We start from the raw sequence: 14179 nt of genomic DNA on the forward strand, positions 1-14179 counted from the left end.
GCAATCCTGGAAGCTCTCAAAAACTCGGTCTTGGCTTTCAGCACCTTGAAATATGTTATTGAAAGGAGGGAAAACCTGTTGCACATTGAGGACCGTGCCAGAAATACATAAATAGCAGTAGCCTTCCAGCTTATTTGCACATTCTATATGCATGTGATGAATCTTATTTCCATCAATATGACAAATCAACCATATAGTTACCTACTTGCCTGGGAAGAGCTGTTAATTTTTTTCCAGGCAACCTTAAGTGCACATGATACAAAGAATTTTTTAAAAAGACACTGTAGACAGAGGTGGGCAGCATCAAAGCTGGAATGTTTTGAATGGTTTTGGTACATGATTCAGATGTCCAGTTATCAACTCAAACTGCAGATCCAGAATTAAGTCAGCAAGACACTATAGCACACCAATTCCGAGAATACTCAGATCAGCAAGGGCAGTGAATTTTGAACGCTCATCTATCTCCATGCTATCGCTTGTGGGATCCCTTAAACCAAAACAAAACACAATAGTCAACAACTCCTAACTACCCAATTTGCTTTTGCTTTTAAGTGTGCCACCTTAAGCCGAGTTATACCCCTTCTAAGCCTACTGAAGTCAACAGATGTAGAAGAGTGTAACTCTGTACAAGATGGAACTGTAAATGCTGTAATACACATAGCAAATCAAATATTAACTGACACGGCAAAAAAAATGTTGTCTCAGCACCTGACCATGTAAGTCAGGCCTATAAGGTATTTTCCTTAAAGATGCAAATTATGCAAAAAAAGGCGTAGTTTCCAGAAATCTCAACTTCCTATCCTTATCTTCCATTATTTTTATGGGGGTGATATATCATTCTGAGATAAATAGTCTTTTTCAATACCCTTTTTTGTCTTAGGTAAACATGAAGTTGTCTTACAGCAGCCTTTTACATACAATCCCTCTGCCACATAGTCCCGTTTTGAAATTTTGCTCTTATTTTCTCAGATGTTGCCCCAATCCACAAATCATAGCACAATGTAATAACTAATTTGCTTAGGTGAAGCACAAAAAGGTGAAAGAATCTATTAAGAACATGAGGGAGCTTCCATTTAAATTAATAGCATTTTAAAGGGACTAACTATATAACATTAAAGCTCTTAAGAACAAGTTTTTATTAGACAATGAAAATGTGCGGAGAAAAAGAATAGTAAACATTGTTTTGGCCATATGCAGAAGCTCTTTCTCTCATGGAAAGTAGCTTTCCAAAGTACTGCCAAATCAGGAAAATGAAAAACATCCCAAGTTTTTCTGTTAATTTTAAAGAATTCAGCAACTGATTTGAGCCCATCCTCCCTTTTGTATGAAATGGAAATTATGAGCTTGGCAGTGAATCCTGTAGGAGTTTTAAGGTTACATTGAAAGAAAGGACAGACACTTAAGTGAATTTAAGTGAACACTGAGTACTTTGAAACAGGCAGAAAAGTATCCAGCCTACAAAACAATAAAGAACAGGAAATGATACAACTGTGGAAACCTCTTCAAGTTGTCATAAAAACGATATCCTTCTTCACTGGGCCTCATTTTGCTCCACTTCCCACCAGGCTACTGCTAGTTATGTCCTTTTGGGACACTCAAATTGAACCAGAGACCTTCTGCACACAACGCAGATGCTCTGCTGCTAAGCCTTAGGTGCACATGCAAGGCATTCATTAGAATCGTCTGAGTTCCAACAATCTCTGAAGAATGTCCCTCTGCAATTTTTCTGCGTAAGGAAATTCATATAAGACAGCACAGACCTAACTACCATAGCCCGGCATTGCCTTGATCACGCATGGTCAGTCAGCCATGATCAGTCAGAGATGGGAAAGGAAGTAGTGGCAGGAAGAAAACTTATCCTTCCTGCCCTCTCTTTGTGTTCCCCCCTTCTCATAAACTGCTGAGAATTTCCTTTGCAACCAGATCTCAATGGGCTTGCAGTAGTCCCCCGTGTATGCCACTAATTTCGCTAGTCTTTCAGTCTAGGAACTTCCAGGAGGGCCAAAGGCAGCTGGACTCTAACTTAAACTGGGAAGAGTCTTTCCAGCAGGCTGCTTACTCCCTTCCATCACAAGAACATGTATCCATTTAACTACCGTATTTTTATCTCACCCTCCTTCTAAGGAAGTCAAAGGGGCACGCATGGTTCTCTCCTCTCACAATTTTACATTCACAACAACCCTGAGAGGTAGGTTAGGCTGAAAGAATGGCTGGCCCAGGGTCATCCACTGAGATGCATGGCTGAGCAGGGACTGAAATCTGGATTTTTCCAGTCCAAGTAGGATTGTCTAACTACCACACTGCCTCTGCAATCTGCACTCAAGAAGTTTGGCAGCATGAATTGAAAGCACCTGACCAAGTTTCCCAAATGGAATGAAGTGGCAACAAAATAAATCTGTAATTCCTGCCTCATCCCTACCAGCCTTTGTCTGATGCTATTCTTGCTCACTAGAAGAGTTTCAGCAAGGTTATTTATTTTCAGACCACCTCTTAAAGGTGGTACAGGCAATCAAGTACGTGACAGCAGCCAGGCTCTGAGCACTCAAAAATGATGGGGGGGGGTGTCGAAATCGGGGCGTTAGCAGATGCTCTGGCTTCTTTGTCTATAGAAAGCAAGTCTTCCATTCCCACACTGAGCTACTGTATGCTGGAGATGTTATTGCAGCCACTTCAAAGAGATCTTGAAGCAAAAGTTCAGCTTGGTTTGATATTATTGATGTAACAAACCAGCAAGTACAGTCTCTTCTCATTCAGATTTCTGCTTGTTTGGCTCTTTGCACCAACTTCCTCACATAGAAAAATTTATATTTAAGTGCTAGCTGCAAAAGAAAGGGACTGAGTTAAATCACGTTTGTAAACCATACATCTTGCTTTTTGGAATAAGAAAGTGAAGCCTTAAATGTCTGAGGACCAAATAAACTAAGAAACTTAGTATGTTCAATGGACCCACTTTTTCCTACTCTAGTGTCCCAGATAATGACACTCTATGGGAGTGATTGCTCATTAACCAAGGTAACCAGAAATGTCTCTGGGAATCAGACTTGGTTATATGCATCTCCACTGATGTCCATATTTATGTTTCATTTAGTGTTTCCAAGAAATACCATGATCCCCATGCTTTACTACACAGCAACAACAGAACCCATGCTTGCCCAGAATGCTTTTCATTGCTAACCAGAGAATAAAATTTCAGAATTATTTTTCTTCAAAAACCTTGAGGAGAACAGCATGACAAGTCAGACGTGAAACTGAGACAACATGGAAAGATTATAGAGAAAAGACAAAGCACAAGGAGACGACCATGTAACTTTTGAAAGAAATACCATTAAGGATTGAAATAGGCTTATTTAGTCCAGTTTTCTTCCACATTAACTTCCCAACATCTATGCTACATACATTAAGCGAATTATCACTGTGCAAAACATTACAGGCAACACATATGCAAATACTCTCCAGTAACTATATCTTACATGTGAGCAAGCTACTAGCAGCCAAGCAAGTTACCAGTATTGTGAGACACTGAAACAAAGATCCAAAAACACATGGAAAGGAACCTTTCCACCTTGACCAGAGAATAGGAGTAGATTGTTGAAGTTACCTTCATTAGCATGTAAAAGCAGTAAATCAAGAGTAGCTGGAAAGGTCCATAGTTTGAACATGCACACATCCATAACAAAGTTTATAAGGGGAAAGATTTGAGAAATAGATCTAGTTCCTTATACCTGGGCATTAACTGCTTTCTCTTATCAGATAGCATGAGACCAGGCCCCATCGATGTTTACTGGGAAGCAAAATCCCACTCTGCACAATGAGGCTTTACCCAAATAAGTGCGCAAAAGACTGCAGTTTAATATTGCTCATATCTCTCTGCACTGTTTTGCCACTTAAACATTTCCAGGTCTGTGTTGATACATACCAAAAGTTTCATGAGAATCAGAGAAAGATGGTGGTAAGAATTTTTGCATTTTATATGCATATTTATATGAAACACTCTAGAAGCATTAATTCCCTCATATGCACTAAGACACTGGAGGTGAGTCTTATGCACATCAAAACATCTGGAGGTAGGAAATTAATTATAGAAAGCCCAGATTTCTTGCACATTACAAAGGGCCACATTAGACAGTGACACTAATCCAATTTCAAAAAGCAGTCACAACAGGAATGTTTATACATGACGACATACCAGGGACATCTTTACAATTTAATTGGATAATATAATTAACTAAAGAATTTCATAATATATAAAATTCAACAAACTTGGATTTTATTATATGGCTAAAATGTAAACATTTGGTTCTGAAATGCTAAGTTATTCAAACAATTTTAGTATTGCTGTAATACAAACTTTTAAAGCAATATATGACATTATTTTAAGTGCCAGTCATGTTCTTTCCAGCACTGCTTAAATGAGATAAGGACAGGCTACCATGCAGGTACTAACTCAGCCAGGAACCCTAAGCAGAATCCTACTCAGGTTTATTCAATATGTTGAACTCCCAGGAAAGTGTTTTTAAGATTGCACTGTCAGTCTTCTAGCCAGGGGTTCTTAACCTGGGGTCCACAAACCCCCTCAAGAAGTCTGTGGATAGTTTTCAGGTGGTCTATGAACTTGGATGGGAAAAAATTACATCTTTATTTTCACCAATAACTAAAATTATGAGGAGATGGGGCAGAGAGGTGTCTCACGTTTGGGAGGGAGTGAAAGGAGAAAACTCAGTATTTTTTTTAATTGGCATAAGTTCCAGATTTGCTCACTTGGATACAGAAACTGCATGGGAAGAAGCTCTGATAAAGCAAGCAACAGGGAGCTCCTAAGCAGGCAAGAGTTCTGCACTTTACTGCAGAGTGAATGGAAGTTTCATGTATAAATTCCTGTTGAATCTGCAGAATTGCCCTAGCGCTGGCATGAATCAGGAAGCCTATATATGCCAGGTGTGGTGGTGGAGAGTGCCCTCAAGTCATATCTAACTTACGGCAACCCCTGGCAAGGTATTCAAGGCAAGAGACTGACAGAAGTGGTTTGCCTTCGCCTGCCTCTCTGCAACCCTGGTCTTTACTGGAGGTCTCCCATCCATTTACTAACAAAGGCCACCCTGCTTAGCTTCTGAGATCTGATGAGATCAGGTTCACCTGGGCTATCCAGGTCAGGATATCTACATAATTCTTAGCAGCCCAATTAGCCCAGTTTTGCCTAAATTCATCAGAGCCTGAGAGATAAGCAGGGTTTGCCACAGTCAGTACTTGAATGGGACATGACCAAGAAAGGAGAGGGTTGCTTGTTTGTGACCTGTTTTGAACACCTCATTGTTGGGATTGCCTTGATTTGGTTGCAACTCAACAGCATATTATTCTTTTATATAATTCTTGCATGTGTTGGGGGGCAGGGAAGAGAGGGAGATTACCCTGTACATGCCAGTACAATGCTGAAATTACAGAATACTTGAGATCATGTAATTGCATGCAATTTATGATCAGAAAAGGCTTTATCAAGAGGGTGTACCCACGTTGCAAGAACAAATGCACACCTGAAAGGCTTTGACAGCATCCAACATCCTCAGGTCGGCTCTGCACTGATGTTAGATGAAACACCAGGGCAGATCCTAAAGGAAGAAGAGGATGACAACTGCGCCATCTCTCCTCTAGCAAAAACATACGCACAAACACACACACACACACACACAGTGAAAGCTCTTGGCTATGGTGCAGCTACAGTGTGAGAGGAATCTGCTATTGGAATGGACTGTAAAGCTCCTCTCTTTCCATGCAAACCAGTGAGCTGACCTTTCCCATACAGAAGATTTAGTATATCCCTATGTTGGCTCAGTTCAGATAACCCTCCCAACTATGGTCTGGAAGACTGTGAACTAGCCACAGACTTGCACACTCCCTCTGATCTGACTTGCAACTTCACCCTCAGTTTCCTATTTAGTGCTAACCATAGTTTGTTGATCTGTACTACATTTATCGAGCTATCTAAAGCACTGTTACAGGCTTCTAACCCCACTGACCTCAACACACTTAGAAGGGTGTAACTGTGCGTAGGACTGCACTGTTAATCAGACACAGTACAGTTAGTACTAAACAGGACATTAAGAAGGAACATGTAAAGGGGGTGGGTGAGCATGCATGTCCACAGCACATTCCTCCAAATCATGGATCCAACTTGAGCTTCAGTAAAGTTAGACTAGTTAATAATACATTTATTATAAATACTAGTTCAGACTAGTTAATAATACATTTCCTATATATCGCTTGATATATTATAAATCACACAGACATGAAATATTAACCATTTACATTAGCATTTAGCATAATATTATACTGTTAAAAATGTACAGCATTACTTTTGTGTACCACCAACCTACACGAGTCAGTAACGGAGGGTGAAGTTTGCAAAATAAGATCTCACATACACTAAACCACTGCTATTTAATTAACATAGAATGTTATGGTCTATCCCTACTTGAGTCATATGTGAGAGGAAACAAGTTTTTAAAGAGCCTTTGTTTTATCATTTCAGCCGGAACGAGCCCCTCTCCGAAATACATCATCAGTATTCAGGACCCTTAGATTGATGTGAAATTTGTTCACTGTAGCTGAAGTAAAAACACAGGTAGGAGTGATACAAAATGTGCAGTATATGGCAGCTGGGTCTACAGCACTTGGGGCTTGAACTGAGAAAAACTTCCCTCTCCAGCAGGAGAAAAAGAAAAAATAATTACTGCAGTTGACTGCAGAAAAGTGACTCACTCATGTCACGACATCTGAGAAGAAAGACTCTAGGTGTGAACGAAGACATATGCATGAAGATGTTCAGAGAGGTGTGAATGCAGGTAACAGAATAGGTGAACAAGCATGCTAGAACTGGCAGGGCTGAGCTAGAGGTGTTATTCAGATTCACTGGCGTGGCATGTACTAATATGAAACAGAAAAGGTTCAAAGAATAGAAGTAATTAAATGGCAGGTGGACTCTGCTCACCAAATAAGCAATTCTTGTATATGTGGAATGTAGGAACAATTATGCATCCATGTCAAACCTGTATTTTTTGTGAATGTGAAACAGACATTCCTTCATGCTAGAGATGAAGAGTTGTAAGATAATGAGTTTACTATGGAGGAGGATGCATTAAGCAACAAAATCTTGCAGAAGGAAGATGCTTCTCTGGCCCAGTGGAACAATGGGGCATGCCTAGAAGGCAGACCTACCTAGGCAAGACGTGAGACAATATGACAGAAAGTAGATGTTGGGAAGATAATAGGAGACAGTCCCAAATGTTAGTCTGGTAGTCATCCTAGTCTAATGCTGAAGGAATGAACAGGATCCTTGCGGCACCTTAAACGTTAACAAAGTTTATTCCAACAAACTTCCTTCAATTGGAGCTCACTTAATGAGATACACTGAAGATGTACAATCCATTTGATGAAGTTAACTCTGGCTCACAAAACTGTATGCAGAAATAAATTTTGTTGGTTTTTAAACTGTCACTGGAATTCTGTTTTACTGATATGTAAGGAGATATGGGAAAAATAAAAATGGAAGGAAGCCATTTACAGCAGCAGATACCCAACCCTTTATGAGCTGGAATCTCTTGCTTTCCCTCAGCTGTTGATGACAACTGAACACCCTAGAACCCTCAGGAATAGTACAGAGGTGTCATAAAGGATTATAACTGAAGACAAACTTGAGCTTTGCAGATAGTTTCAAAGTAGGTAGCTGAGTACAACAGCAGGATTTGAGATCAGTGGCACCTTAGGGACCAACAAGATTTTCAGAGCATAAGCTTTCAAGAATCAAAGATCCCTTCCCACATTATACCCCTAAATGTACCAATGGACTCACATCCTCTTGAGCTTTGCAGTAAAAAATTGCAAGGAGAAATGACAGCAAAAAAAGAGCAAGAATAGTAGCACCTTAAAGACCAACACTACTGGACCAGAAACTTGCTCTTCTACCAGACCAACACAACTCCCACCTGAAACTATCTGCATGAAAGAGAAAGCCATTGGAAGGTGGAAAGTAGGAAAGGCTTTATGTCAGGATGGATTCCATGTGATGGCAAACAAAGGAAGGATACTAAAGAAAGAAAGGAATGGTACTGCTGCTCACAGAGGCCTGTCCAGAAATCCTGGCTGAGAACATGGAAGGCGTACATTTTGACGCTGTAGGGCTATGCTTTTAACCATTTCATCCTAAACCCAGTTTCAGGTGGGTAGCTGTGTTGGTCTGCAGTAGAACAGCAAAATTCAAGTCCAGTAGCACCTTAAAGCCCAGTACATTTCCAAGGTATGAAAGCATGAAAGAGAAAGCCCTTGGAAGGTCAAAAAGGCTTTATCTCAGGATGGAAGCTAATGAACAAAAATGTATCCTATGTACAAGGCAAACAGAAAAAGAATGCTAAAGAGGAATGGTATGTGCTGCTCACAGAGAACTGGCTAGAAATGCTAGCTGGGGAGGGGGAGCATTTTGGTGCTGTAGGGTCATGCTTGTTACTGTGATTTGACTCTAAAAAGCTCATAGCTTGAAATCTAATATTTGGGTCTAGCAAAACCTTAAAGACCAACCAGATATCCAGAGGAGAGCCAAAGCTCTAGTTGGTCTTTAAGGTGCCTTCAGCCCCAGCCAGATCTTCATTCTATACAGGTGGGTAGCTGGGTTGCTCTGGAGTAGAAGAGCAAGATTCACATCCAAGAGCACCTTCAAGACCAAGTAGACTTCCAGGGCATGAGATTTTGAGAGAACAGCGCTCTTGACTCTAATTCCCTGGAAATCTAGCTGGTCTCTAAAGTGGAACTGGACTCGAGCCCTGCTCTTCTAATTTAACACAGCAAGATTCAGGCCCAGGACCACCTTCAAGAACAGCAAGATTTTCAGGGAAGAAGCTCTGTTACCCTCTCCCAAGCCCACTGAAGCTAATCCGCCCTGAGCCTGCTGATGTGGGGAAGGCAAAATATAAATGGAATATAAATAACTAAATAAAGGATGTAGAAGGGTGCACATCTGTGCATCTGACGTAGGGATCTCGACTCTCGAAAGCTCATATCCTGAAAATCTAAACGGGTAGCCATATTATTCTGTCTGTAGCAGTAGATAAAAGCAAGCGTCCAGGAGCACCTATAAGGCGAACCAAATTTGTGATAGGGTATGAGCTTTTGTGAGTCACAGCTCACTTCTTCAGATACAGCTAGAATGGGAGTCCCTCTGAGTCCAGACAGACTCACATTCTAGCTGTATCTGAAGTGAGCTGTGACTCACGAAAGCTCACACGCTACCACAAATTTGGCTCGCCTTATAGGTGCTCCTGGACTCTTGCTTTTTTCTCCTGAAAATCGACTCGTGTTTAAGGTGCTCCTGGACCCGAATTTTGCTCATCTGCGTCTGAGGCGCCGCACCAGATCCTGCGTTGACGGTCCTCGTCTGCGCTAAGCGAAGGGGCTGGCTGGCTTTTGGAGGCCGGCTGCTCTGCCTGGAGAGAGAACTGAGGTGCTCAGCCAGGGAGAGAAAGAGGAAACGGGGGCGCCGCAGTGACGTGGCGGCGGGCCCTGTGCCAACGGGGGGGGGGCGGTCCAGGCAGGCGAAAAGGGGAACGAGAGGGAGGCGGGATGGGGATGGTGAGGAGAAGACGAGAGGGGAGGGAGACGTGGCTCCCGGCGGGCGGTTGAGAAAGCGAGCGCTGGGGAAGGGCGGCGGGAGTGGAGGAGGAGGAGGCCGGGGCCGCGAGGGGAGAAGCGCCGCGCTACCTGGATCCGCTTCCTGTGCCTCCTCCGCTCCGCCATGTTGTCCCCGTCTGGTCTCCCGGTGACGTGGGGCTGAGCCGGGGGAGGGGGAAGGAGGGGCGGCAACCTCGCGAGAGGCCGCGGGAGCCATTATGTAACTGAAGGGAGGGCGAGGGGAGGGGGCGAAGGAGCAGCCTGTCTGGCTTATTCCCCTCGGGAAAGGGACGCCTAAGCGGCCGTTGATTCTCCTCACGAAGGGGAGGCCGATGATTTCACTCTCTTGGTTGTCATAGCGACGCAGCCCTAGTTGGGCCTTGAGCCACCGCATCATCGACCCCCACTGGCCAGTTGGCTGCTTCTATTTATTGAGCCGTAATCCCACCTTTATTTCAAGCGAGCGGAAGACTGTCTCACGTGAGAGCCGGCGGTGGCGTAGTGGATAGTAACGCTGGGCGAGGATCTGGGAGCTCCGGGTTCGAGTCCGCGCTTCTGCCATGGAAGCTCGTCGGGCGGCCTTGGGCCCGTCGCACACTCTCAGCCCGACCTACCTCACAGGGTCGTTGTTGTGGGAAAATGGAGGAGGGGAGAACTGTGTTCTAAGCCGCTTTGAATGCTCTGACCGAGGGAGAAAAGCGGGATACAAGTTAAAAAAAGGCACCGTCCCCCCCTCCTCTATTTTTGTGGCGGCAGGTTACGCTGCTTCTTTTTATTTCTGGGGTTTAGGTGGTCCCCAATACAGCTAATTACAACTTGCCCCCCTACTTTATGGATGCCCAATTTCAGCCAAAAAAAGAGAGAGGGATTTGTTAACGGGCTGGGAACAGTCTAGGGAAGACTTCTTCCAGTTTGGCCAATTAACCATTCCTTTTGCACCAATTTAAAGTTATGTCAGACATAATATTTATATTTAAAATAAAATATTAAATTTATAATATAATGTTTATATTAATATAACACATTAATAGAAAGATGACCAAGTGCGTCCTTCTGCCCTCAGCAAAGGGAACTATGTTTCTGGCCTGCGTTCGACATTTGGGCTTTCCTGAGCCTTGTTTTTCTAATAATGAGAGGCTCATAAAGTTGGAAGGGGCCTTACAGACCATCTAGTCCAACCTCCTGGAGGCCCAATGCAGGAAAAGCCTAAAGCATACCCAACAAGTATTCCTCCAGCTGCTCCTTGAAGACTGCCAATGAGGGGGGACCAATTGAGTTCAGACCAGAATAAATCAGTTTAGGATTTCACTGTTCAGGAACACCACCATCAAATACATCCACAAGCCTGCCAGTATCTCACACCATATGCTGGCAAGTCTAGGCTTTAAGAAATACGGTCTTAAAGATGTGCTTTTTTCTACCTCTATTTTTGTGTGTGTGTGTGTGGTAAAATTTCATAACATCAGGTCTGTTGAAGAGTTCTGGTCAGCTTCAAAGCTTGCACGTTTTCTGTCATTTTGGTTGGCCCTGAAAAAAGGTATTACATGGGTTTTGTTTTTTGTTACGGATTTTGTGCGAGGCCAGTATTTATATCCTGCTTCCTACCCTCCCTTAGTGGGCACCTAAAGGAGCTTAAAGTATTGCTTTCCCATTGTCCATTTTATCCTCAAAGTGTATTTTATTTATAGTCCACCTTTCTCATTGAGACTCTTTACAAAATACAAAAACAATGTAATTGAACAATACAAGATATCTATCTCTTCTGGAAGTAGATCAGGCTGAGAGAGATTACCCCAAAGTCACCCCGTGAGTTTCATGGCAGAACACGGATTTGAAGCGGGGTTAGGCTTGCCAACTCCAGGTTGGGAAATACCTAGATATTTGGGAGTGGAGTGTGGGGAAGTTAGGGTTTGGGGAGGGGAAGAACCTTAGCAGCTCATAATGATACAGAGTCCCCTCTGCAAAGCTGCCATTTTCTCCAGGGGAATTGATCTCTGTAATCTGGAGGTCATTTGTAATTGTGGGAGATCACAAGCCCCCACCTAAACCCTAAACAGGATAGTCATTCTCTTCTTCATTTTATGGAGGTAGGTTAAGCTACAGAGAGAGTGAGTGGCCAAAGGTCTCCCAGTGAGATTCCATAGCAGAGTGGAAATTCAAACATAGTAATCTCACCATAAACGCGGGCACCCAAAAATGGAGCACAGAGATTTTGGATTAGCTAATCCTGTTTCGAAGCCATCTGTCCTCACTACATTTTATGGCACTTTCAGAATTAGTCCTTCATTGGGTGTGCAATCTGAGTTCTAGATGGGGAAAAAGGTGTTTTCTATCTACTTTCTCTACCATTGTTTTGGTGGCTTATGCTGTTGATTGCATTTTTAAAAATATTTTGTGATCTACCCTGAGTCTCTGTGAGAAAGACAAGCTATAAATAATGTAAATAAATAGTTTTTTAATGACCTAAAGAATGTATATTTTGGCAAATCTTCCAGAGATGTAACAAAAAAGTGTTCAACAGAAAGAAATCAACATAGGAGAAAAAACCCACTAATAATGTTACGTTACTGACATGTTGTGCCTTACATCTTTAAAAAAACATTTCTTGTAGAAATGGGATCAGTGCATAGTCTACAAAAGGCCAATTCTTTGATGGCTACTCAGCTGTAACTCTTCTTGAGAAAGACATCCTAGAAATTAATTGTTCACTGTGCCAGTCATGAAAGCAGAAACTGCACTGTGACATCCCAGGACCGAGGTGTCCAGAAGTGTTGCCTGCTTTTCCACTGTGTATATGGTTATCAAACATGACTGCAGTTGCAGAGGTGGGGTGAATAAAAAATACTCCATTGTGGCACTACATCTTTCTCTGGAGAAAGCAATATTTACTTTCTATGAATTCTCTTGGTTTTGTGATGAACTTAGGGTTGCCAGGTCCCTTGACTCCCCTGACAGGAGATTGGGGGCCCGGCACTTAACTTGCTGTGTTCCTGTGCCTGTTCTTGCTGTGCCTGTGCCTGTTCTTGCAAGTACAGTGCACGTGCATGCTCCTGGCTTGCGCGATGGCATCACTTCCGGGAAGTGATATCGTCATGCGAGTCAAACGGCAGCCTGGGAGCGCTCCCACGCTCACCAAGGGGCTGAATCGGCCTGCTGTGGGGCACATTTTGGTTTGAATTGGGCTGCTGTGGGCACAGAAGCATGCTGTGCTGCCCGGGGGCATACTGTGCTGCCCAGGCTGGGCACCTTGAGAAGCGTGCACCCCCCACTGGACAAGTAAGTGGGGAGGGTGAGAGCAGGGGATCCCCTGCCCTAGGCATGGGAATGGCATCCTAGATGAACTGGCCAAACTTTCTAAAGAGAATCAAGAAGAAAACTTTCCTGATGACTTTTGAAAGGATTTTAACTAACATTTGTATATGCTGAAACATTATTGCAGATTTTACTTCATTTATAGCTTGCCTTTCTCAATGGGACTCAAGGCTAAGGTTGCCAACTCCAAGATGGGAAATTCTTGGAGATGTGGGGGTGGAGCCTTTGGAGGGTGGGGTTGGGAGGCGGGACCTCAGCAGGGTATAATGCCAAAGAGATCCCCTCTAAAGCATATATTTTCCCCATAGTCTGGAGACCAGTTTTAATTTCAGGATAGCTTTTGGCCTGGAGCTTGGTAGTCTTACTCAACATAGATTACAAAATATAAAAGCAATTCTATCAGACAGCAAAGACTTCCGATAAACAATGTGGTGGGACTAGAATTACAGAACTGGAGAAGAATGCAAATCAAAAAAACTGTTTAAGGCATGACATACCGTAATGCTGAAAGTGGGTTACAAAGGCAAATCAAGAAAAGTTCTTACTCCATTCTACAGCGTCATATAATATCCCAGTGTGTATATACTATAATTCATTTGTTGTAATGACTATATTTTGGAAATTATGTACTATCCGCTGAGCAAAAAGCATTCAAAAGAGGTAAGAGCTGCAGGTCTTAACTGAAGCAACTGTTGGGGAAGTGGTTACAAAAACTTACTCAAATACTTGACTAATATCCAACAGACTCGGGAGGGATCTATCTAGCTTGGGCATTGAAAATTCAGGTTCAAAAGTGCTTTTTTAGAAAGAGGATTTGTATTCTTCCTGTTTGTGGATCCACAGGGTAGCTCACAGTAAACCACAATACATAACAGAAACAACATCAAGAGATGAAAACAAAATTCCAGAACAATCTTAACAGAACCAGTAAATAATAAAGCTTAAAATGTGTATAATAGTTAGCCCCAAAGTTGTGTTTTGAGTTAATGTCTTGAATAGATGCAAAATGAACTCCTTAAGAAGTGAGATCCACAATCTGCCACGTATAGCGCCCGTGTAGTGTGGTAGTTTGATTATTGGACTAGTATCTGGTAGACCCAGGTTTGAATCCCCACTCTGCCATGGAAGTTTGCTGGGTGACCTTGCACCAGTCACACACTCTCAGCCTAACCTACCTCACAGGGTTGCTGTGAGGATAAAATATAGAAGAGAACTA

General features: G+C 42.7%; 1 protein-coding gene across 1 annotated transcript in view; it reads right to left on the reverse strand.

The window, feature by feature from the left end:
- SEC62 (SEC62 homolog, preprotein translocation factor) overlaps positions 1 to 9804 on the reverse strand; it is a 31588-nt gene extending 21784 nt beyond the window's left edge. The window contains exon 1 of the mRNA XM_054983801.1: positions 9742 to 9804. Within this exon, the coding sequence (XP_054839776.1) occupies positions 9742 to 9777 (36 nt within the window). The 5' untranslated portion in view covers positions 9778 to 9804. The remainder of the gene's footprint in view (positions 1 to 9741) is intronic.
- Between the last annotated feature and the right edge of the window lie 4375 nt (positions 9805 to 14179).

This window comes from Eublepharis macularius, chromosome 6 (genome assembly GCF_028583425.1).
Source record: "Eublepharis macularius isolate TG4126 chromosome 6, MPM_Emac_v1.0, whole genome shotgun sequence".
Taxonomy (NCBI): Eukaryota; Metazoa; Chordata; class Lepidosauria; order Squamata; family Eublepharidae; genus Eublepharis; species Eublepharis macularius.